At 36.8% G+C, this 25,670-nt stretch overlaps 1 protein-coding gene across 2 annotated transcripts; it reads left to right on the forward strand.

Moving 5' to 3' along the window:
• The first annotated feature begins 1,057 nt into the window (after positions 1 to 1,057).
• On the forward strand, positions 1,058 to 24,766 carry PRP40C (pre-mRNA-processing protein 40C). Of its 2 annotated transcripts, none has more exons than XM_059589129.2 (16): positions 1,058 to 1,146; positions 2,767 to 3,088; positions 3,183 to 3,329; positions 4,037 to 4,688; positions 4,806 to 4,969; positions 5,532 to 5,569; positions 7,581 to 7,659; positions 8,859 to 9,329; positions 10,042 to 10,125; positions 12,498 to 12,638; positions 12,767 to 12,873; positions 15,896 to 16,019; positions 20,134 to 20,277; positions 21,188 to 21,334; positions 23,453 to 23,575; positions 24,197 to 24,766. In XM_059589129.2, the coding sequence occupies exons 2-16, from the start codon at positions 2,774 to 2,776 to the stop codon at positions 24,509 to 24,511; spliced, it is 3,051 nt and encodes a 1,016-aa protein (XP_059445112.2). In that variant the 5' UTR covers positions 1,058 to 1,146; positions 2,767 to 2,773; the 3' UTR covers positions 24,512 to 24,766. The 2 variants fall into 2 exon arrangements, with proteins under 2 accessions (XP_059445112.2, XP_059445113.2); XM_059589130.2 differs by having other exon boundaries at positions 4,037 to 4,682.
• Positions 24,767 to 25,670: the final 904 nt, after the last annotated feature.

Here is a 25,670-nt window from a genome sequence, read left to right on the forward strand (position 1 = left end):
GTTTTTTAATTTTTTTAATAATATTAATGAAGCATATTTTATTTGAGGAATGATAGGGACCCAACTTTTTTGCCCAACAAAAGTCCAACTTTTGCCTTATTTATTTTTTAAAAATAAAATAAAATAAAAAATGAAAAAAATGTTTAAAGCAACCCTATCTATTTTTTGTCTTTCTTTTATTTGGTATTTTAAAAAAAATGAAAAATGGTATTTTTTTATAATAATGTCATTTTTTTTAAGAAAATGTAATTATTATGAAGAAAAATACTATTTTTCATTTTTAAAAAAATACTAAATAAAAGAAAGGCAAAAAATAGATAGGGTTGCTTCAGACATTTTTTCCATTTTTCATTTTGTTTTTTTTAGAAAAAAAATAAAAGGTAAAATGGAAAAAATGTCTGAAGCAACCCTATCTATTTTTTGCCTTTCTTTTATTTAATATTTTTTTAAAAATGAAAAATAGTATTTTTCTTCATAATAATGACATTTTCTTGAAAAAAATGACATTATTATGAAAAAATACCAATTTTCATTTTTTTTAAAATACCAAATAAAAGAAAGACAAAAAATAGATAGGGTTGCTTCAAACATTTTTTCCATTTTTTATTTTATTTTATTTTTAAAAAATAAATAAGGCAAAAGTTGGACTTCTGTTGGGTAAAAAAGTTGGGTCCCTATCATTCCTCTTTTACTTTACTTTAAAAAATGAAAATTGGTATTTTTTTCATAATAATGTCATTTTTTTCAAGAAAATGTCATTATTATGAAGAAAAATACTATTTTTCATTTTTAAAAAAATACTAAATAAAAGAAAGGCCAAAAATAGATAGGGTTGCTTCAGACATTTTTTCTATTTTTCATTTTGTTTTTTTTAGAAAAAAAATAAATGGTAAAAGTTGAACTTTTGTTGGGCAAAAAAGTTGGGCCTTTAGCATTTCTCAAAGTAAAATAGTGTACTCAGGGTGATGTGGCTTGAACACATGGCAAACTGGTAGTCAGATGGGAGTATAAACAGACGGGAGCAGAGTACCAAAACCTTTTTTCCCGGTGAGTCGTATATGGCGTTTGGCCATTTCGAGGGTTAAACTCAAAACTCAAAACGACATCAGACGCATTGGTCCACTACTTCCACGAACGCAAAACCTGGTCAGTATTGCTTCTTACCCTATGTTTGTTTCGGCAGAAAATACTTTCCGGGAAGTTTTTCTCAATGAATTAGAGAACCAGTTATTAATTTACAGGAGAACATTTCCGTGTTTAGGCCTTCTTTAATTTCTTGGATTTTTTTTTTTCTTTGAAAGGAAGAGTTTTATTTTGAAATAGAAGGGACCCCTAGGGTTCTGGACTTCTAGTTTGTCTGGTTGTTGTTGTTGTTTTTATTTTTATTTTTATTTTTTCGTTTTCCGTAATTATTATTTTATCTTAAAGAGAAATTCAGAACCTCACTCATAATTCAGAGTTAGTTATGTTTTGGTTGCCGAGATATTGTGGAAAGGAAAAGAAAAGAATTCCGGTAATGGTTCCCGAAGATGCAATATGAGAACCAAGTTGTAGACAGTATCCTGGGTTGGATTTATATTTAATATTTTGTCATTTTCTTTTTCATTTTGATTGGAGTACACATTGCAAGAGAAAGGCGACCGTAGAAGAGAACGCACTCAGTTTTTAAGAATAAATAAAATCTAGAAAACCAGAATTAAGAGCTAAACTAAAAACTCTGTCATCCATTCATACAGATGGCAGGCCAAAGAGCGCCCTGTCCAAAGACTGAGCTGCATGACTCCTTTGTGTTGCACTCCTATATTTGCTGCCCCAACTTGAAATCACTTCATAAACTTACTCGGGCATAATCTGAGACGCTTTTGGCGTCTACGTCTTGGACATAATAACTCAAAGAGTATTCAAAAACTTGTTAATGATGGGCTTCCAAGTCCATGGAATTATCCAATATGAGAATAAAGTGTTGAGTTTATAATAACCAAGAGATCCTTTTCTGAAAAGGGACATAGAGCCAAAGAGTTGCTAAGATTTAGTGCAATCTGATGTATGTGGTCCCATTAGTATCTCAGTTTTTTTTTTGATAAGTAAATGATATAAATAAAAGCGCAAAGGGGCGCAACCCACATACACGGGAAGTATAAACAGAGAGCGCCTAAGAGGGAGAGAAATGAAAGAGAAAATCAGAAAAACTAATCACTAATGGAGCTAGCCAAGCGGCCGTCCAAGAGTAAAGAGTAAAGAAGAAAAAATGAGTCAATTCCTCTATAGTCCTAGTGGAATTTTTAAAATGCTTTTATTGGGGGTCGGCAAAGATATGAGTAATTACTTATGATGATTACTCAAGGTATACTTCCTCGGGATGTCAAAGACCATTAGTTAGAAGCAGGGATTGTATTGTAATTCTAAATAATTATCTCCCATTCCACTCCTATACCACTGGGCCGATGTGGCAATCCATCAGCCTTTGAATTTTTTCCTTTTTTTAATAAAGGTTGTTCTAAGGGTTGATGGGCATTGCCAGATTAGCCTAGTGGTATGAGAGTGGGATGGGAGATTAGTATGTAGCTTTACCTTGTCTAGAAATGATGATAACATGGTGAGGCTGGCGGTGGTGGAGTTATCACCTTTGTTAACTTTTACTTCTCTTAAGATCACAATCCCCTCTCCTCCCCTGCAATATGAGATTTCTATGGTTTTCTATTCTCTCTTTTCCTTCTAATTCGTATGGTCAGGATTGTTATCTTGTTGACTTCAAATCATATGCAGATAAAATATGGCATCGCCAGCTTGGTTAACACAGGAAATGCAGCCATCAACTCCTCAAGCAACTGTACCTGGTCTACCTGCTGGAGTGTCATCTGGTGGCCCTTCAACTCCAACTGCGGCTGCTCCTGCTCCTGCTCCAGGTGCAAACACACCTACCTCAAAGGGTTCAATTTCTACTGCAAGTGGTTCAGTGCAAGGACCTGCCCAAGCAAGATTTGCTAGTGCACCTGGCTTTGCCGTTCCTGCACCTTCATTCTCTTACAGTGTGTTTCCAAATGCTACCACCCCTTCTGGAAGCTCTCAACAGTCATCATCTACTTCTGTCAGTGCCAATTTATATTGTTTGCCTGACTTCTGTATGGATTTTGTATTATTTATCTCTGATTCTGATTAATTTGTAGCTATTTCTGATGCAGGTCATTAACTCAGATCCACCTGCGTCTCCAATGGTGGTTCAACCGCCGGTTACAGGCCTGTCTTCATCTGCTGCCCCCTCTTTTTCCTATAACATTTCACACAGTAGTGTTCATTTCCATAGTAATCGGGAGTTTCAATCTAGTGCGGTAAGGGTCATGTTTTTGAGTAAGCATAAGGTTCTCTTAGGTGAACTGTGATTACTGCTTTATTGCTAGAGTTTATTGTTGCAATATGACTATAACAATCCTTAAGGAAATAGAGACACCTAACTAGCACCTATCAAAAAAAAAAAAGGAATAGAGACACCTGTTTGGAAGCTGTGTTACCGGAATGTTTTTCTTCTTCATTTTCCTCTCTTTTTTCTATGAATAATTACATGTTTGGTAGCTAGAGGATTTTGGTATATGTGTCAGAGAAGATGATCCATGCTTAAGCCTATGTTATCATTATCGCATGCAGTCGAGGATGATCAACATGCTTAGGCCTTTGGTAGGACTACTGTATGCAGATTTGACAAAGAGTTTAATCCTGATATGTTATTGTTCAAATGAACTAGATAGGTTGCTCTGAAACAATCTTTATAATGCTATGGCTCCTATCTAGTTGCTGAATTTTTTTGCTGACAGTTGTCAATCTTGCTATTTAAGCCCTGTTGTTTTGTTTTATTTTTCCAATCCCTGGGTTTTGGTCCATCAAGAAATGTTTGCAGTAATTTTAGTGAATAATGTCTAATTATTGCTTGTGAGCCATGGAATTGAAATATTATGACTGTTAGAGCATATAAATCAGTAATGATGATTGCTTTGATTTGTGTTCCAATAATTAATTGTTCTAATATCTTTGCTGATCCCAGAACACATCGGCTGCTGTGGCACAAGAAGCTGGTAATTTTTCATCTGCATCAACTTTCTCTGAGTCTGTTTCATTGCCTGCTGATACTTCTTCAAGTTCTACAATTCCTGTATCTTCAACTCCTAACTTGATCCAAGCAATCTCGTGGATGCCCTCTGCCCCATCTTTTTCTATGCCAACTGGAATGCCTGGAACTCCTGGGACACCTGGACCCCCTGGAATAGCAACGTCTGCTCCAATTTCCTCTAATCGGACCTTTCCATCTGCTGTTATGGATTCTTCTTCAGCTGTCCTAAGACCCACTATGCCAACAGCCCCTATGATATCAAATTCAACTGTTCAGCCTCAAATGTGCACTCCCTATGCATCGTTTCCTGCTATGGCTCCTCCCCCTCAGGGAATCTGGTTGCAGCCACCACAGATGGGTGGCATACCTAGGTCACCGTTCCAAGCATACCCTACTGCTTTTCCTGGTCCCTTTCCTTTGCCGGCACGTGGTATGCCTCTCCCTTCTGTTCCTCTACCTGATTCTCAACCTCCCGGTGTTACTCCTGTGGGAACTGCACTAGCAATATCTGTGTCTTCTGCTGCTTCTGGTCATATGCTGGCTGGAACTTTGAAGACGCAGACAGAATTACCTCCTCCTGGTATTGGTATGCCCATGGTTTCGTACTGAATTACTGATAAAACAATGTACGAGTTGTTTCTTCTACGTTAATGTCATGTAGAGTTCTTTTTTCACTTCATCAATGTCACTTGGGGTTTCGCAGATAACAGGAAACATGTAGAGGAAGTTGGAACCCACGGTGGAGCTGCTGTCAATGAACAATTAGATGCCTGGACTGCCCACAAGACTGAAGCTGGAGTTGTATACTATTATAATGCTCTGACTGGAGAATCCACTTATGACAAACCTCCTGGCTTTAAAGGGGAGGTATTTACAGTTTTGATTTGCTTTCTTCAAGTATTCTTTACTTCATTGCGCTGAGATTCTATGGGCTGCTATTTCATTTTCCCAAGTAATTACTACTTTAAATGTTAGAGCATTTGGCATTAGTAATATTACTGAAAAATTGGTGTCCAAATTATATATAATGTGCTAGAATAATTGATTTTTTCCTTCTTTCAATTTTATATCTTCAACAAAATCTGGCATGCATATGTAGCTAGAGGGAAGAAGCCTGGAAAATGTCATTTGTTTAGAGTTCACATGTAAAGATAATTAAGCATTTAATCACATGGGTTCTCCTTCAGATAGGAATTATCTAAGCCTGAAAGTTTATTCTCAATAGGTTTTATACGAGGATCATTATTTCTACAAATATAAATTAGTTTTAAGCGTTTCCTTTACTGCATGACTTCCAGATATCTGTAATGAGGTTCCTTAGGACTGACAATTGGTTCTTTGGCTATCATGTGCGACTTATTAGCCTTGGTACACCTGATTAATTTTGGACTTTTTTTGTTTTTTTCTTCTTTTGCCGATACTGTTGCAGCTTGATAAAGTTCTTGTGCAGCCGACTCCAGTTTCAATGTAAGTTTTGTTATTACTTGTTGGGATATTTTAAAAATTATTACCAATCTTGTGTGGAGGAAACAGAGGAGTTCTGATTGACAGTCACTATTCCTGTTTTCTGGTTCTGTTATCTATATGCATGTTATATTTCACTTTGATAATTTCATTATCTATATGCGTGTTGTATGCTATTAAGATACTGTTCAGGGCCGTTTATTGCTGTAGATTTGTAACTACTTGTAATTACCAGCTGTAATCAATTACCCATAGGGTGGAGCAGAATGATTGAACTTCACTGTGTATATATTTCAGAAAAAAACTTTTGTTACCCTGCCCCACCCAAAAAAAAGAGATTTGAAAAAAAAAAAGCATTGCGATAGGTAGGATATGCAGGCCCGTTATGAGTGGCTCAGTGTTATGCTAATAGCCTTGATTGCTGTGGAAACACCTTACTTTCTCTGGATGTCTTCATGGCGGGCTCTCCAGTTTTTGGTTGCTGCTTACAACTTCCTGCTTCATTAATGTTCCCGTTGAAAAGAACATTGGAGACCTATTAAAAGATTACCTTGTGAGAGTTTGTTCCTCTCTGTAGGATCCTTTTTGTTGGCCTTTACAACTTTTTGTCACTTGTAGGATCCTTTTTTCCTCAACCAGCCTCAAAGTCTTCTTTTCTATTTTGTTATGTGGTACTCAATTTGTAAAGGCATCAGATTTAATGTGAGAGCTTCTTTCTTACATCACTCTGAATATAGCCTGCAGCCCCTGACCTCTGAGATAGTTGTGAAGATGGTGTTTTGTTATTTTCAAAATTACTATATATTACTTAATTCTGCAAAAAAATTATGCTGTTAGGCTTATGCTTCTTGAAACAATGAGTGATTTTTCCTTTATTTATTTTTTATGGAGGCTTTCCAAAATTGCCTTTTCTCCCCCTTTCATTAAATTTGAAGGTGTCTGGTGCACCTAGAAGAAAATTAAAAACGAGCCTAACTGATATTTTGGTATAAGGTACAAGTATCCAACAAGGTAAAATGTCAATTGTAGTAAGTGTGAGTTTGGAAAGTAAATTAAAGCTGTTACCAGTAGTGAAACAATTAAAGTTTTTCCTTTACGGCTTGACTGTTGAAGGTCTCCCCTTTATGGCTTAACTGGTGGTCAGGTTCCACCTTTCGAGATCTTCTAGGCAAGAAAGTCATTTGGTGGGTGCTTGTCTATCATATGCTTGATATTTGTTTATCCAAAATCCTAGAAGATAGTATTTAGAATGGGATTTGAGCATATCAGTGTTCTATCTCATGGATACTATATGAGGGCTGTTGATGTTTTGTGGGTTTTTGGTGCCTGTGTTAGGTGCTTTCCTTTGTATACTACCTGTGTGTTTAGGGGCGCTTTACGCTTTTAATAAAATTTTCATTACTTATATAAAAAAAAAATCTCATGGATACTATATGCTAGTCATTCCTATTGATGTACATGTTCATATGAAAATATTTTGTTGATTTTATTTGAAACTTATCTACTTTGCTATTTTGGAATTAAACACCTTTTTCGATTTACAATTTGATCTCTATAAGTCTTGTCTTTGGTTTTCTGGTTTGCTGGAAATTTTGAGACGTGCTGTGATTTAGTGGCATAATATTATTAAACTTTTCTAGTTTACTTAGCTTTTATCTGCTCTATTTTCCTTTTAACTATTAGGGTGTGTTTGTCAAAGGACTTGGAAAAAGAAGTGGACTAGAACTGTAGCAGATTTGATTGATGTGAGAAAAAAAGTAAGAATGTTTTGTATGAAAAAAGTGAAAAAAATTTGTTTTGTAGTGATTTTTTTATTTGAATAGTAATAAAAAGTGATTGATGTGATGTAAAAAGTAAGAATGTTGGGGTTGATTTTGAGAGAAACAGTAGGGTCTTTTTTTTCAAGTCCTTTGCCAAACACACCCTTAGAGTTGTTGCAGGTGATATTGCTGTCTGAAAGTAATTTTTTAAAAAAATTTCCTTCTAAGCTGGTGTGATGTTTTCTTGTTGTCAGGGTCAATATAACTGGTACAGATTGGGTATTGGTCACCACAAGTGACGGCAAAAAATACTACTACAACAGCAAAACGAAGGTATGGGTTGTTTGTTCAGATTTCTGGGTACTCGAAGACTCCCTTTCTTTCTCGCACTTTCTCCTCCCTCCACCCAAACATCAGGGGTCGTTTATTTCATGGCCTGTTTGTTACTGTAAATAAATATGACTAGCATGGCTAATGATCCTATTGGGTTGCCAGGTTCTGCAGATTGTTTAAGAGCTAAAACAGTTTAGATGCATTCTCATTTTCTCTTTCTGTATGCTTTCATTTCTTAGGCATCATGATGTCGAGTGAGTTTATGTTTTGTTAGCGAAATAACTTTAGTTGTTGAAGAGGGTGCAATGTATTTGACTCTGCCAAGTTTATATACCATTATCAGACTGCTTTATTCTTTTTGATAAGTATATACTAGTATCTTTTTGACCCCCCTTTCCTATGCCCCTGTGTTTGGATGATGACTTACAACGGGGTTCACACTTTTCTAATATTTTTGAATTTTTGGATTGGTGTTCCTTTTCCTCTCCTTAATTGGAGGTCTCTCTTATATACTTCTTGTGTCCTTGGGTTGCACCCCTTTGCACTTTCTAATAAGATTGGTTTACTTATCAAAAAGTAATTAGAACCTTGCTTAAGAATGTTAGACAACTCTTTATCACAGGCTGTCATAATTTTCTTTGATGGAGCCTGGTTTAGTTGCATTAGTTACTGGTTTCTTATGGAACTCAAGTTGCTGGTTATCGAAGTTCCATAAGAAACTTCGATAACCAAGAGAGGACGTTAGAGGAGCTCAAGTCCTTTTTCTTATTTTCCCTCTTTGCTTGGACAATTGCTTGTTTAGCTCCCTTAGTAATTAGTTTTTTTGGCTTTCTTGTTCTCTTTTCTCTTTTTAGTTAGGCATCCTCTTGTATACTTCCTGTGTACTAGGGTTGTGTCTCTCTGCACTTTTTGATATATACAATATTACTTATATATATATATATATATATATTCCCCTTCTTGTTGAGCCTCAAATGTCTACTCATGTTTCTGGATTAACTTCTGAAGTTGTTTTGGAGATCTCTTTGTTTATGTTGATGTTTCACAAAGTCTCTCAACTCTTGTTTTGTGTTGACTTGCTAGTCATGTTTACAAATAAACTACCCATCAATAAGTTTGTTTCATTTTAAATTTTAGAAGTAAAGTTGTAAAAGCAAATATTTACATCTAACGAAATGTTTTTACTACTCCAATAACAGATTAGTAGCTGGCAGATCCCTTGTGAAATGACAGAATTGAAAAAGAAGCAGGATGGAGACACATTGAGAGAACATTCAATATTGTTACCACATGCTAATATATCAACTGAAAAAGGATCTGCTCCAATCAGTTTAAATGCTCCTGCCATTAACACAGGTGGTCGTGATGCTATGGCTCTTAAAACCTCGATTGTGCCAGGATCATCTTCTGCGCTGGACTTGATAAAAAAGAAGTTGCAGGACTCTGGAGCTCCTGTTACTTCCTCACCTGGTCCTGCATCATCAGGAAATGTTACATCAGAGTTAAATGGCTCGGGAGCAGTTGATACCACAGTTAAAGGTCTGCAAAGTGGGGATAGCAGAGATAAGCAAAAAGATGCTAATGGGGATGGTAATATGTCTGATTCGACCTCAGATTCAGAGGATGCAGACAGTGGACCAACAAAGGAGGAGTGCATTATCCAGTTTAAGGTCTTTCTTGCTTCTGTTTCATTGAAAAAATCAACCTTTTCTTATTTGTTTGCCCTTCCATTTTTGGAATATGAGCATCCTGTTATTATTACTTTTTTAATTTGATTTCTGATTGTATGTCAGATCCATATATATCAATTTTCTTCCAAAAGCTTACCAACCTAATAAAAACAATATATGTTGACAAGGGTACTTGTGTAAAGTAATAAATAAAATCTGAAACTTTTAGTCATGGTTGAGTAATCTTTTTCTTTCATGTTATGATTCAAATCTAATGATCAAGTGAAATCTGATTCAGTGAGATTTATCTATTCCTGAATTCATCAGCATTTTTATTAATAATGACATTCTCGTTAAAACAGCTGATAATTTCTTCTTATCTATGAAATTTTGATATTTTATTTAATGCTTTAGATTTGTGATATGTTTCAAATTGCCTGCGATATAAGACATTTTAAAAAAAACCCCCCAAAAAAGAAACCGAGAATATTCAATTTTTGCAATAATATTCCATTTTATGATTCTGATTTTAAATTGATCTTTTGAATATCTAATATTTGTGATTTTTCTTGGATGTTTAAACTTGCTCCTCCAGTTTTGTGAATGGTGTTGTCAACTGCTGTAAATATGTTCCTCGATGCAAATTTAAACGTGCCTGTTTAGAAATGCTAATGGTCTGGCATTTATTTTATTATTCTCTTTAAATTTATAGGAAATGCTTAAGGAACGAGGAGTGGCACCATTCTCAAAATGGGAGAAGGAATTGCCGAAGATAGTGTTTGATCCACGATTCAAGGTTTGTCGGGTCTAAAGGTTATGCATTACCTTCTAAGCTTTTAAGATTATTAAGAAATATTTGTCATATGAAACAATATTTATCAAAAAAATAAATATATGTCACATGAAACAAAGTTTTACATTCACATTATCACAAGGCTATTATGTAGACTTGGTTACAAGTTTCATTTCTTACACAAACTAGCCTTCGGAAACGGCACCTCTGCAAGTTTTAAGATGTGCTGACTTTATTATACATGTGTGTTATAGTACTCACATAAACCACAAGGAATAAAACAATAGAGGCCATATAAGTGAGATGCATGCTTTTTGTATACATATATGTACCCATCAATTTCAAATAATATATCCAAATTTTACATGTATCTTTATTGTAAAGGAAAAATGCTCACATGAGTTGATTCATCATGGTGAAATTATAGATATGCCAATCTATTTGAATGATCTTGATAGATCTATTTGAATGGTCTTGATCAATCTATTTGAATGGTCTTGATCAATGTGTTGTAACATAAATTGTATGTGAAGGGTGAGATCTAATAAACTGCACCTTATCATAGCTTCTCCCTATACATTTGTAGATATTTATATGCGAATGGTCATTTGATTAGGGGTGTCCATGGGCCGGGTGGTCCAACGGGCCAGCCCTTCCAAACCAGCCCAAAATTTGATGCCTGGGTTGGCTGGGCCAATTTTTTTGACCTGTCCAGTTTTCAGGCTGAGCTCAGGTTTTACAATTAATGCTTGGCTTGGCTTATGTGGTCCAGGCCAATTTTTTTTTTTTTTCAATTTTAAATTTTTTCATTATTTTTCCCTCTAAATCATTAGAATAAAAATATGGCCTTTTTTATATTTGAACTTTAGATGTTACACTTTTTACTTTAAACTTACCATTCAACTAATTGAGCACAATTTTGTCATAATGGATTTTATCTAAAGAAGAGTACATATGTGTTTGAAAATCTACATGGACCTGGTTGGCTAGGGTAGGGCCCTTCTATCTCTCCCTAGGGCTTGGAATAAGCTGCAAGTTTCCACCCTGGGCTTGAGGCAGCACATTAGGTCTTAATACATGGTGCTGGCCTGGCTCTGCACCTGCCCACCCTGGCCAATGGACAGCTCTACATCGCAGCATCTCTTTCCCTCTTAAACATAAGCTAGAAGTGGAGGATCAAGTTAAAAGTTCAATCCTGTATTGGTGCATGAGTTGCATTTACTTATAAAAACAATATACACATATACATGTATGTATTGTGTGTGTATGTACATGTTTTTTTAGGGAAGTAATAAATCAATTTCATTAAAAGCGTAAGGCGCCCCTAAGTACACAAGAAGTATCCAAAAGGAACCACCTGACTAGAAATAGCAAAATGATCAAGAAAATCACTAAAACTAATCGACAAAGTAGACACATATGTCGTCGTCCAAAGATACAAAGTTTTGAATAACAAAGATATTATTTGCCCTGACGACCTCTCCCTATCCTCAAAATTTCTATCATTCCTTTCCCCCAACACGTGTATGCATGTGTGCACACTAAAACATATACAAACACAATAGCATGTTCTTTTTTTTAAAAAAAAAAAAAAAATTTTGTTTTTGCTCGTAGCACTTTCTCACTTATGCTCCTGCTTTGGGTCCTTAATATGCTTTTATGTATCATTTCAAAAGGAAAAAAGCCATTGCCCTTGGTGAATTTGACTTCATGGTGACCTTCCGCGTACAAATTTTCTTCTTTTCATAATTGAAGGGGGATACCACTGTGTTAATCCTCTTCCCTGTTCCTAGGTTAATGTGAATGAGTAAGGTATTTTGGAATCAATTGAGATTTAGGTCATTGATGAGCGATATTAGGCTAATCTTGGGCCTTCAATAAGATCCTTCATCAGGTCTTATCTTAGGCCTGTTATAAGATCCTTTGGCAGGTCTTACTCTGTTCAACATCTATTTGTATGAGAATTTGGTGCCTTGAGTGCACTGGGCTGAATAAAATGTGTTCAGCCCGGCTGCTCTCTCTCCGTCTCTCCTCTCTCTGATCTCTTACTACTGCACCTTGAGATGGTGCATCTGCAGTTTTTTGTTTGTTGTACTTTCAACTCGAAGTTCACATACATCAAGTTTCTTTTCCTTCTACAACGTGACCTGTTTGTTTTACAAGAATTCATAATTGTTGTGCAGCAGCCCCTTTCAGGGTTAGGGACCTGGGCTGACCTCCTTTGCAGACACTGCTAGTTGTGGGTTCTGCCCCTTGATCATGCAGTGTTGTTTTAGCCATATTTTTGTGCAGTGTTAAGAGCTACTTCACTGTCATACTATATTAAGTAGTTCTTTTTTACTGTTTCTTATTGTGAAATGTCTCTATTGTTGTAGGCAATTCCAAGTTATTCTGCTAGGAGGTCATTGTTCGAACACTACGTCAAAACACGTGCTGAGGAGGAACGGAAGGAAAAACGAGCAGCCCAGAAGGCTGCAATAGAAGGGTTTAAGCAGTTACTGGATGAAGCATCAAAGGTCTCATGGGCCACCTTGAATTGAAGTGTCAACTTTTTTGTTTGGCTCATGCTCCTTAAACAAAAATCTTTTGAATTCTGAGATGTGGAGACTGTTGATTTCTTACTGACCCACTTTTCATTTTTCAGGATATTGATCACGATACTGATTATCAAACTTTCAGAAAGAAATGGGGCAGTGATCCTCGGTTTCAAGCCTTGGACCGCAAGGATCGAGAGCATTTATTGAATGAAAGGTATCACTCAAAAGTAGAATGTGACTCACATTTTCTCAGTGCTGTACACATGCATTTCTGCAATTAATCAGTATTCAAATTCATGGGTACCATCATCTGTATGATTCCTTTTACCTAATCTAGGTAACGGTCATCAGTGCCATCAAGGTACCTTTTTTGTTTGATAAGTAAATGTAATATATAGCAAAAGCGCAAAGGGGCGCAACCCACTTACACGGGAGGTATAAAAGAGAGCACCTAAGAGGGAGAGAAATGAAAAAGAAAATCAGAAAAGCTAATCTTTAAAGGAGCTAGCCAAGCGGCCGTCCAAGAGTAAAGAGTAAAGAGGAAAAAATGGGTCAATTCCTCTATAGTCCTAGTGGAATTATCAAAACATCTAGCATTTCTTTCATTCCATATACACCACATAAGACACAGAGGGATCATTTTCCACACAACTGTGCTACGGGATCGTCCTCCCGACAATGGAAGATGTTGGTTGGTGGGTCCCCTTAGGAATGCCTAAGCAACAAAGAAATATCTGCTCAGGTGGTCACCTGCACATGTTTGTTTGCAGGGGTCCATAAGCATTTTATTTTGGACCATTTAATTTGTAAACTTGCTGAGCTGTATTTTAAACCCACTTGAAATATTTAATTCCATAGAAGATAGAAGGCTGGTGTGCTCTCGTTTATTAGACTCCTACATGGGACTTATTTGCCATTGGGTCCCAGCCTTTTCAGTGAGTCCTATGTTGGTGACAAACATGATAGAACTACGTATGGTGATGACATGCATGATTAGACATGCTTCCTAGTTTAGGCGTACTATTGTTTATTCAGATGTAGAATGGGTGCTCAAAAAATTATAACATATTAGAAGAAATTACGTCTTCTTTTTTTGTCCCCGTTTTTAGTACATTTTTCCTCGTTAATATTTTTTTTGACAAGTAATCAAGATATTATAAATAGTGTAAGGCGCCCCAGGTACACAAAGAATATATAAAAGAAGCCACCTAATTAGTAGGAGCAAAAAGAACAAAAAACTCGATATGCTAAGTACATACTTTGTTTCAAGTGCTTTGGTTTGATTACTTTTCTTGCTTTATGTCATATATATATTTTTATTTAAATCGATAATGTGCCAACATTCAAAAGGACCAATGCCGTAATTGTGCACTAGTTGGTCTGAACATCTTTAAGAATAGGAAAATGGAAAACTTCCTCCCCCCCAAAAAAAAGAAAAGGCAATTTGGTAGTTTGGTATAGTTTTTTGAAGCTTTAAAAGCTTTACTTTCTGTTTAAAAATGCCTCTTATATAATTTGTTCATCATTCATATAGGTGTTGTAGCCTAGAAACATGACTATCTCATGCCTATGTAGGACCTAGCTTGAGTAAAGTTATACCAAACAGATGAGGTAAAATCTGGATGTGTGTGTGTGTGTGTTTTTAGTAGTAATATTTAAATTTTATCAATAAAAGAAGAAACCTAAGTATACAGGTATCATAGAAAAGAGTACCCTTAAGAATTACAATCAAATATAGTCAATAATATCTGCTAAAAAATAAGAGATATGGCCAAGCACATTAGACCACTGATATAAAGTTTGTAGAAATAAGAATTTCAGCTCAAGATTAGAAAGCTTAATGCTGTTTAAGGTGTAGTTAGATCTCTGTCCTAACTGTCCATGTAAGGCAAAGAGGGTCTACATTCCAGATTGAACTGTTTCTATTCCGTCCAAACATTCCTGCCAACAAATATTCACATGAACCTCCTTCTGAGACATCACCAATTTAACCCTAAATATTATAAAGAGAAAAGAGTTAAGGTCATTAGTAACTGTACAATGAAGTAGCAAGTGATCAATAAACTCAACACTACATTTACATAGCGTTAAATCCACCAATGTTCCATTCAATCTTAAAACCTGGGTTTTGCATGCAACCTATTGATCACAAGTTATCAAGGTTGGCATTTTTTTAAATGTAATTATACCCTCAAACCTTTTCTTCCTTGTCAATTCCCCCCGCCGGTTATTTTTGCTTGGAGTTCTTAAATAACTTGATAGTAAAACCTTTCTTTGTGTTGGATATTTCTGATATTTCTAAACTTGTTGAACATAATCAATTAGTGAAAAAGCATTCGGTAATGTTGGTCCTATCAGGTGTGATTGACTTAGCGAGGACACTATTATGGAGTTTTGGTCACCCTAGACCATTTTGGACATTGGGCACAAACCTTTTTGCCAGTCTTTGGACTTATGTTCAGCACTATGGCCGTGTCCCTAATTTGAAAATAAATTTATGATATAAAATCCCTGACCAACATGCATTGGTCAGTAACCATGGTAGGGGCCTTCTACGTGACATGAATGACTTGGTTAGTAAATATCCTTATTCAGTGCTAAGCAAAACTAAGAAATTTAGCATGCAGTTTTCTTCATCATTATGTGCTAACTTGTTACTGAAAGGTGACACTTTCCTTAACTTGATTCATAACTTTAAGTGAGTTTACCTAAATTTTAAGTAAGAAAATTCAAGTTATGGTGGGGGCTTATTATATGACTATACCCAAGTCACCATAGAATTTTCCTCTTACATGGCTATCGTTTCCAATTTAAATGTAAGTAGCATGTCATTCAGTGGGATAAATGATGTTGGGGGCCGTCTTTTCAAAATAGCAGTGGAAATTTCTGGTAGATGTGAAGTACTAGACCATGAGCATGTCATTCAGGCTGTGTCCCATTTCAGTGACTGTTCAGCATATACTGCAATAGACTCAGCTAACCTGTTATATTTGTGTATAATTTCTTTTACTCAGTGCCTTATTCAAATTTATATTGAAATGTTTCCTAGACAGAAAGTTCTTATAATCCTTGAAAGCAACATGAGTCAGCACGTAATAGGCTAGTGACCAGATTCTCGGGTCCACTTTGGGTGTGTCCTTTAGCCCTCTAATCTCTTTGGATTAGCGTGGTAAATTGCCTTTTCTTTTATAAGATATCACTATACTGGTTAGATAAGCTTTCTGATTCACTTGCAGGGTCCTTCCTTTAAAGAGGGCTTCTGAAGAAAAGGCTCAAGCACTACGTACAGCTGCTGCCACCAGTTTTAAGTCCTTGCTTAGAGATAAAGGAGATATAACTATTAATTCCCGATGGTCCAAGGTAGGTGCAGTTGTACTTCAGAGTTTGGCCTGTGTTTATTTGCCCGAGATACAACTCTGTTTTTTTCTCAACAGAATGCATTTCGAGTGTCTTTAGGTGTATAGCTTACAAGTTCAAGACTAGTATTATTAATGACTAAAATCACCATTTCCTATTACCATAAGTTTTTTTTGATAAGTAATATTGTATATATCAAAAAAAGCGCAATGCGCCTCTAGGTACACAAGAAAGTATACATAGGTAGCCCAACTTAAAACCCAAAAAAACCCATCCCAAAAACCCTACAAGGAACCACAGCCTATCGGAAAAACCAAAAAAGAACCCAAAAACTAAAGCCCACATTAGCCCAACACCAGCCCTAAAAACCCAATCCCTAATGCACCTTTGGAGGAAATGAAAATGCATTTTTGGTCCCAACACAATCCCGCCGGTGTTGACACCTTTCCGGAGAAAGTCTCCCTCGAGCCTCATAATTGATGGAGCATTCTAAATTCTTGAGTTCTCTCTTCCCTTTTACCTTTGGGGTATAGGACTTCCGCTCCTCTTCAATATTCGAAAGAAGATTCAAAAGACTTTTCTCGTCACCTCCTTCACCACAAGACAGTCCCAAAGTAGAGGCGAATTTCACCGCATCTAACGCCACCTCCGAATAATTTTCCACCCCCTTCTCCGCATTTTCCACCACAACCTCGGCAAACAATTCCTTGTTCTTATGCAATTGCTTAGCAATCTTCTCCTTCACTCTTCGGGCATACCCTATTTGAGTCTTGGAAATTGAGTAAATTGGAGCACCACCCTTCGACATGTGAGGAAAAGGTTCACCGAGTCTCAAACCCAATTCTGCCGCGTGTTTCCTCGAAGAAGGAACAGATCAGTGAATCTTCGATGACAACCTTAGAACCTTTAACTGATGAAGAAACCTCCTTCATCGCAGGCAGAGAAGGAGAAGCATTTCTAGGCCCTAAAAATCCCCGACGAAGCAACCCTTTTTCTGATACAGGGATACGGTCAGCCTTGACATGAGCTACCTCCGAAGGGACACAGACCATTGCCAGAGACGCATGGGAGGCAAAGGCCTCCGCCGGATACACAGCGGCCTTCACCATAGGAATAGGGGAAACAGAAAGCTCCATTACCCTGGAGACAGTGCTCACCATTTCCTATTAGCATAAGTTGTGGGCCAAATTATCATTTATCATGATAGTATAGCAGGTCCTGTGTTTAAATCTGGTCTCATTTCTATTCCTTCCCAATTAAGTTTAGAGTTCATGTGGTAGGGTTGGGCCTATATGTTTTTTTTTTTGTTACATAAGCAATAGAAAGTTCCATAATAAAGAGCGAAAGGTTGGGCCTGTATGTGACAGGAGTGTATGAGGGTAATGATTTAAGCAATTAAATTTATCAATTTTATAAGCTTCAACTTAAAAGTACAGATGACAATTTATCGAGTTAACCTTTTTAATGGAATCCATCCTCAATAAATTGAATTCAAATATAATGGAATCCATTCTCAACACGTTTTTGGGAGGTAATGTTTCGGGTGAAGGAAGTAGTTGATAAATTTGTGGTTCTTTTAATGCTTTCAATCATCATAAGAAGATTTTTATTTGCCAAAGGACCCATTTATGAGCATACTTTAAGTTAGTACTTATACAGAATACAATGATGAGTTAGGGTGGGAAACTTTCAAAGGCTTTACGAGATTTGTAGTGGGGGATGGGTCTAGGATTAGCTTTTGGCATGATTGGTGGTGTGGAGATTCAGCTCTCAAGATAGCTTTCCCGATCCTTTATAGTATTGCTTGTGCAAAGGAGGCCTCAGTTGCGGATAACGTGGAGATGCTAAGTGGATCCAACCAGTGGAACGTGAGTTTTTTTAGGGCGGCTCATGATTGGGAGGTGGAGGCCTTTGCCTCTTTTTTCCAGGTGTTACATTCTACAGGAGTGAGAAGAGGGTCGGAAGATAGATTATGGTGGAACCCTTCCAAAAGAGGTACTTTCAAGGTCAAGTCTCTCTTTCTATCCTTGGCATGCTCGGAAGGGAGGAGGTTCCCCTGGAAGAGTGTGTGGAGGACACAGGCTCCTCCAAGGGCAGCTTTTTTTGCGTGGTCGGCGGCTTGGGGGAAAATTCTGACCTTAGATAACCTCAGAAAGAGAAATGTGATTGTGGTAAACAGATGTTGGATGTGTAAGAAGAGTGAGGAGACGGTGGATCATCTTCTTATTCATTGTGAGGTGGCGTCTGCTTTGTGGAGTGCCTTTTTTGGCCGTTTTGGGTTATCATGGGTGATGCCTGGTCGGGTTTTCGAGTTGCTAGCATGTTGGTGGTCTGCAGGAAGGGAGGGGAGTGCTGCAGTCTGGAAGATGGTGCCTACTTGCTTTTTTTGGTGTTTATGGAGAGAGAGAAATAATAGGTGCTTCGAGGACGTGGAGAGGTCTTTCGAGGACTTTTTATCCTATTGTTTTCATACTCTGTATCTTTGGACTGTAGCGTTTGTTTTTCCGGTTTCGATTAGCTATAATGATTTCCTTGTACGTTTTTCCCTTTCTAGTTAGGTGATCTTCCTTGTATACTTCCAGTGTACTTCGGGGCGCCTACGCTTTTAATAAAGTCAACTACTTACTTATCAAAAAAAAACAGAATACAATGATGAGTTGATGCATGCATGCAAGGATGATTTTATGTGTCCTAAAATAGTTGGAAGGAATGTGCAATGATTGTATGATGGTCCATTATACGGAGATTGCATGAGCATGCTATTTGTATTAGGGCTGTAGTCGAGCCGAGCTGATCGAGTATTGCATGTTCGGACATGGCTCAGCTGTATCATATATGGGTTTGAACTTGGAGCAAACTAAAGTTGACTTTTGAAGCCTTGTTCGAACTCGGCTTGTCATGATCCTTGCCTTGTTTGAGCACAGCAAGGTTCCCAAGCCAAGCCACTATCGAGTACTCAATTGGCTTGAGCTTGATAGTTTTTTTTTTTTTAAATAAAAAAATTCCCATTTGAAAAAAAAAAAAAAAAACCAAAGCAGTGCATCCCACTCGCCCTCTGCTGCTTCCTCTCCAACCTCGAGAACACCTTCATTGGCGTTCGGAACTACAACAACCAGGACATGCTTCTCAGATCCTAGCACAACCTCTCGCCCGAGTCTCTTTGATATCCACGACGTGGTGGAGGAGGCGAAGGGGTGGAGTAGGATGCTCTCGATTGAGAAGCTGGCAGATTTTCTTTTGGGTTTCGAGGACATGAAGAAGCCGAAACGGATTGGGAGGAGTGAGTGGCATGCTTGTTGGCTTGGTGAAGAGCAGGTTCAGTATGCTTGCGCCACCGCATTTCTTTTGTTCTTGATCGGAAAGGCAATTGTTTTCCGATGAAAAGAAGATACAGAATGAATAACATCTGGACTTTGGAGTAGTGCGTCAGTGGTCTTGGGTTAAGAAGTGCTCTGTTTGGAGTAGTGTTTAGAAAGGAGAAAATTGGGTTCAAATAACATTCATATTATTTAGAGTTTCGAGAGGAGCGTGGGGTTATATCAGGAAATGTATATGGGAATTGTGAAACTGACTTTTTTTTTTTAATTTTTTTTTTTTTTTAATTTTTTTAATTTTTTATGATGAGGAACCCCTCCAAGGGAAACTGACTTAAATAGCTAAGTAGATGAATTACTTTACATGGATCCTTTTTTAAACAAACGGCTAAGATGGAATTAAACCCACCTAACTTTCAGGAGCGTAGATTGTATCAGAGCTAGTGTTTAATTCCTTTAGTTGCAATTCAGTTGGTTTTATCTCGAAAAGAAGAATAAATGCCAATTTGATGAGGAAATAGGTGACACTTGATAAAGCAAATTACATTGCTGTTGTAGATCTTGAAGATCTTTTAGAATGACCAACAGAACACTTGGAAGTGGCTTCACCGGATGTCACATTTTTCAAGTTAAATGCTGGCTAAGGTTTATAGTATATATAACTGGGTGACTAAAAGAACTTTTCGAAATTGGCTGTGCTACTGCAAATAACAAGTATAAGATATTTTTGTCTGTTTGATTTTTGTATTTAAAAAGTATTAGTTTTTCCTTGTAGAATCAATTTTGTATTCTGGTTACTGTAGGTGAAAGATAGTCTAAGGAATGATCCAAGATACAAATCTGTTAAGCATGAGGACAGGGAGGTTATATTTAATGAGTATATATCTGAACTTAAGGCTGGAGAAGAGGAATCAGAACGAGAAGCAAAAGCCAAAAGGGAGGAGCAGGTATAGACTTGTGTTCTACTTTGTGTTAGAAAGTCTCTCTCTCTCTCTCAACCTAGTTCATGCTCTCTTTTTTTCCTGGGTGATGTGGTTCATGGTTGAACATTTTTTTTTTTTTTTTTTGATAAGTTCATGGTTGAACATGAATTGGTATTAAAAGTTGGTGTATTGTATAAAACTACTTGTTGCATTGGAAGATAGATGCTGGAGCGTGGATTTTTTTTTTTTTTTTTTTCAGAATAGGTCACAAATCCAGATACATATATGCAAAAATTTATCTGGGCAAACTTTTGAATGAATACAAATATGAATTCCTCAATCGCTATTGATTATGTCTTTCTGGTTTGATTATGTCATACATGTCATGGCAATGTCATTTGATTCACTGTATACATTGCCAGTATATATGGGCAGACGTGAGAATAAATATTGGAAAAGTGGTTCTTTAACATGTACTGCTGATTTTACAGGTTGAGAACAATAATAGGTACAATGGAGTGGTCCTCTTGTTCCTCATGGTTGTATAAGTTGTAATTCATGAGGTTTGAATTTATTACTTATAAAAAGATACTGTGAGGTGTGGAGTTAAAGATGAAAAAGATGGGAAATTTGAAAATGACCAAAAATGAAAGATGGACCTGTCTGATGAGGGAAAGACCTCACACTTATGTGTATTCTGTATGCGTTCATATACGTATGCACTAACATATGTATCTCTGATCGATTACTTCAGGGGAGCACATTCATTTGTGTTTTTTGTAGTTTGTTTTAAAAATAAAAAATTATTCTCCCTTTATGGAGATGTCTTTAACATGTAAAATAATTGAAAATGGACCAAGATGATGTTCATACATTGTGTCTTGATTTTCATGGAAAATGTTAAAGTTGTTGGCCTCCTTGTACTGATTTTCAGGAAAAACTGAAGGAAAGGGAGCGAGAATTCCGGAAAAGAAAGGAAAGAGAAGAACAGGAGATGGAGAGGGTGCGAGTGAAAGTTCGCAGGAAGGAGGCAGTTTCATCTTTCCAGGCTTTACTTGTGGAAACAATTAAAGACCCACAGGTAAAATATCATTGGTGATTTAATTCTGGATACTACTGGATTAGGAATGATTGATGGTTATGCTGTATGCTGAATCATCAGTAGTAGACTATTGTTTGTTACTGTTGTATTTTTTAAGGTCTGCTGCAATATTAAAGATTCTGCTTGGGCCAGTGACTATATGGTGATATGAATCTGCATGATTAATTGTTGTAAATGACAAATAGTTTTACATGATGTTGTGCAGTCTATAATTTTTTTGCATGTGAATACAATTTTTAAGTAAGGGATTGAATATGTTGTAAAAGATGTCATGTTCATTATGTAAATTCTGCTACCTACAAATTGCAGCAAGTCAAACTAGACTCAGTTATGTTTTCTTCATTTTTCATCATTTTTTCCATCTGCCAAAAAGTACCCTCCCGGCCCTAGGGATGCCGACTTAAATATAAAAAAGTTTAGTAAATGAGTTACTTTTATGTCATGTCTGTTTTTGGCCACTCTTTTTAAGAAATTGGAGGTAGCGGATTTTCTGCATTTGTGGTTTCCCCATGATAAAAATTCTTCCCTTTGGATGTGATAAAGGCATGAACATTCATGAAATATAAATCTTTCTAGGATTTAATTTAGTCCAAAAATAACATCAAATCATTATCTGCACTATAGTGTTTTCCCTCATCATCTTCAATGTATTAGATCCTTAGTAATCCTAGAAGCAACTTGTCTACTAACCTTTTTACAATTAAGCCAATCTCCCTAGATTGCATTTTCTATGGCCAGCCATAGAGAGCAGGTCTCTATCTTGACCATATTGGCTCCATTTTGTCTGCAAGCAGTTGGATATATTGGAACTTGGCTGACAGATTGGAAATTCTGAAAATTAGCTGTAAAAAGAGAAGAGAAATGTTATATACTACACACTCATCACAAGCCCAGTGGGATGTGTGTGGGATGAAGTTGTAGTATTTAGCATTACTCAAAAAAGAAAGATCTTAATGGCAGGAGTGGCGCGGTGGGATTCAGGTCTAGTTTTTTTTGGAGATGCATTTGGGAGGCAGATATACTTAAAAGTGGCTGCTTGGTCAGATGGGGAAACATCTTAACAGTGGATAACCTCAAACAGTGATGAAAATTATAACCTCAAGCAGTGTGTGAAAGGTTGGAGGTGATAATGTGATTCATCTTTTACTTCATTACCCAATCGCTGGGAAAATTGGGAGGAGATAACACGCATTCCTCTTATTTGGTATTAGGAGGGTTAGCCTCAAAAGGTTGTGGAACTGTGTTTGTTGGAAAGCTATTTTGGTTCTGTTTGCTATTCTTTGGTATATTTTCTTTGAGCTAGGGGCCTCTTCTCTTGCTGTTTTTCTTTATCATGTTATCCCCTGTTTTATATTAAATTTTTGAAAACGTACTTTCCAGCTGTACAAGAACTTTAATGCTAGGTTTCAGTTTATTTGAGAAGTTTATAAACAATAAAGAAAAGGAGTGAGGATTCAACTCCTGTGGGACCTTTGGTATCTCTATTTCCACTTATTAAAAAGGAGTACGGAAGAAAGAAATAGACAAGGGAAAGGGACAAGTCTCGCTTATTATAGGTTCTTACCTTATTCCTCATTATATCTACATATTAGAAGTGGAATCCCCCCTGCCGCCTCCCTTCCCCCAATTCGCAAGAAAAAAAATAAGAAAAGAAAAACAAGGAAAAGAGAAAAACTCATAATAATTTTCATGACTGCTCAACTAGAGCCTAGCAGCTTATGATGGGCTCAATTTGTCCAACGCTTATTCTTGTTACTGATTCCATTGATAAAATATTTGAAGCCTTGATTTTTTTGGGGGGGTCCGTTGCCTAGGGGAATCATGAAGCTTTTTTTTTTTTTTTTTTTTTTTCGGTTGAGATTTCCCATCATTCCCAATATTTTGTAAAAAGAAGCAACTCGTCAACAAGCTATACTCTCTCTCTCTCTCTCTCTCTCTCTCACATACACACATTCACACAGCTAACTCTATGTTACTGGTCTGAGCATTCGGGTACAATTGGTCACTTGGTTTTGACTGGCTATATTTTCAGGAGGAGGTTTTGTCTCATCCATACTAATAAATTTGTTCACTTTTTGCTTCTGTTCTTGTGATTAGGCATCTTGGACGGAATCTAAGCCTAAATTGGAGAAGGATCCGCAAGGACGTTTAATCAACCCTGACTTGGATCCATCTGACACAGAAAAGCTCTTCCGGGAACACATAAAGATGCTGAATGAGGTAATTCTATTAACTCCCACATTTTTCTTTTGGGGGCTGATTAGTTGTAATATATTTGCTAGGTTCTCCTGCAGATTTCCGAGAATTGTTGATTATTATGAAGCATAATTATGCACTCCAGATTTCCAAGAATTTCTTATGAATACAACATATTTTTTTTATTAAAAAAAAAAAAAAGGAGAGAGAGAGAGGAGAGAAATAATTTTATGCGTTAAACATTGTTTGGGATGAGCTACAGTGCAACCCGAAAAATGTTATTTTTATGTTCAAAACTGTTCAGAAGTGTTTCTTTGTTTCTGCTATCTTAATATTTTGATTGCATTGGGCAAGGTCTACACATGATAACTCAAGAGTATTGGGGTTTCAGAGCAATATAAACTGAAACCTCTGGAGTGTGCTGAGATCTCACACTCTTCTGTAACTAAAGATTGATCTGTGCTGTGGATGAAATATGAATTTGGTTGAAGCTGTGGCCGACATGACCCACTTTGTAAATGTGTCTGATTCATTTGTAGTTTAAGCAATTTTCAGATCATTATTTTAGCTCATATAGTGCAACGGTGGAAGCATTAATCAACCTTCAATATAATGATCTTCTGTGTTTTTTTTTGTTTTTTTTAGCGATGCGTACACGAGTTCAGAGCTTTGCTAGCTGAAGTCTTGACTGCTGAAGCAGCTTCCCGGGAGACAGAAGATGGGAAATCAGCCATCAATTCGTGGTCGACGGCTAAACGTCTTCTAAAGCCTGATCTGAGATATAACAAGATGCCAAGGAAAGAGAGGGAAGTCTTGTGGCGGCGGTATGCTGATGAGATGCTACGGAAGCAAAAGTTAGCTCTTGATCAGAAGGAAGAAAAACATGTAGAGTCAAAAGGTAGAAGCTCTGTTGATTCAGGGAGGTTTCTGCCTGGGTCAAGAACCCACGAGCGAAGATAGTCATTTTAGTTAGAAACTAGGATTTTAATTTTCTTTTCTTTTCTTTTATCCCATAACTCCTCTTAGCTTCATTTTTATTCTCTTTTTTTCTGATTGAGGGGGGTCAGTCTGAATTACTTTGCGAAACAAGTTGTATTATATCAAGTAAAATGGAACGATTTAATCCATGTATTTATCGGATGCTACTTGCATACTTTTTGTATCAGTGACATAATAATTTCAATTTTCATTTCCTTGGGGTTAAATTTGGTTTTACCTCAACCTCTTTGGGTTGATATATGCGTCCCATGTGTGTGTGCAACAATCTCATGAAGGGCCAACGGGCGGTTGCTTGCAAAGAGCCAACTCAGTGAGACTTGGGGCTTGTTGAGGATTGCACTTGAGGAGTTTAAAAGTGCTTTTAACACTCAAAAAGTCCGAGAAGGTACTCGTTTGACAAAAAAAATTAAAAAGCGCTTTAAGAGTCTAAAAAAAGCCTAAAAATGACCAAAACTTATTTTTGGTAAAAGTTTAAAAATGAAACTTTTGCTTAAAAGCTCTTTTTGACTTAAAAAACTTTATTTCTCAAATGCAATTCAAACATGCTCTTAGTTGTGGTTGATGACTTATGCAAGTTATAGGCAAACTGTATCATGAACATGATTGTGGTCAAGGAAGGGAGATTGTGGTTGAGGAAGGGAACTCTCGTGGAAGAGAGGGAGGGAAATTACAAGGTATCTATCTCAACATGGTCTAATTAAAGGAAATCCCAACTGTTCTTAGGTTTGGCGCTTTCCCTTTTTGTCTTTCATGTTTTTCTAATTCTCCATTTCCCCCCCCCCCATCCCCGCATTGATAAAAAAATAAATAAATCAATTAAGGGGAAGGTAATACTTGTGTCGGCATAAAGGATTTTTGGTTAATGGTGCTTGAATTGGTGAATTGGTCTAATTTGCTAAAGGTTTAAGCAAATGCCGAGGTCTTACTCCGGCTTCAAAGATCATTGTCAAGGCGATATTTCATTATAACCTGAAACTCCTTCCCACCTAAACACATCTGAAATTATTCAATGTCAAGCATTAAGCTTGTCAGCCATAGTTGAAGGTTATGCAGTACTCCTTGGTTCTAAAATATTGGCCTAAAATTTCATTTAAATGCATTTTGGAGTGGCATAAAAAGA

This window comes from Corylus avellana, chromosome 4 (assembly GCF_965113065.1).
Source record: "Corylus avellana chromosome 4, dhCorAvel1.hap1.2, whole genome shotgun sequence".
In the NCBI taxonomy this organism is placed as follows: Eukaryota; Viridiplantae; Streptophyta; class Magnoliopsida; order Fagales; family Betulaceae; genus Corylus; species Corylus avellana.

Excerpts from the sequence above, each read along its gene's own strand:
- PRP40C (XM_059589129.2), top strand. The coding sequence starts at position 2,774 with ATGGCATCGCCAGCTTGGTTAACACAGGAAATGCAGCCATCAACTCCT. Across the intron at positions 12,639-12,766 it reads TACTGGATGAAGCATCAAAG|GATATTGATCACGATACTGA; the intron begins GTCTCATGGGCC and ends TTCATTTTTCAG. Across the intron at positions 12,874-15,895 it reads GAGCATTTATTGAATGAAAG|GGTCCTTCCTTTAAAGAGGG; the intron begins GTATCACTCAAA and ends ATTCACTTGCAG.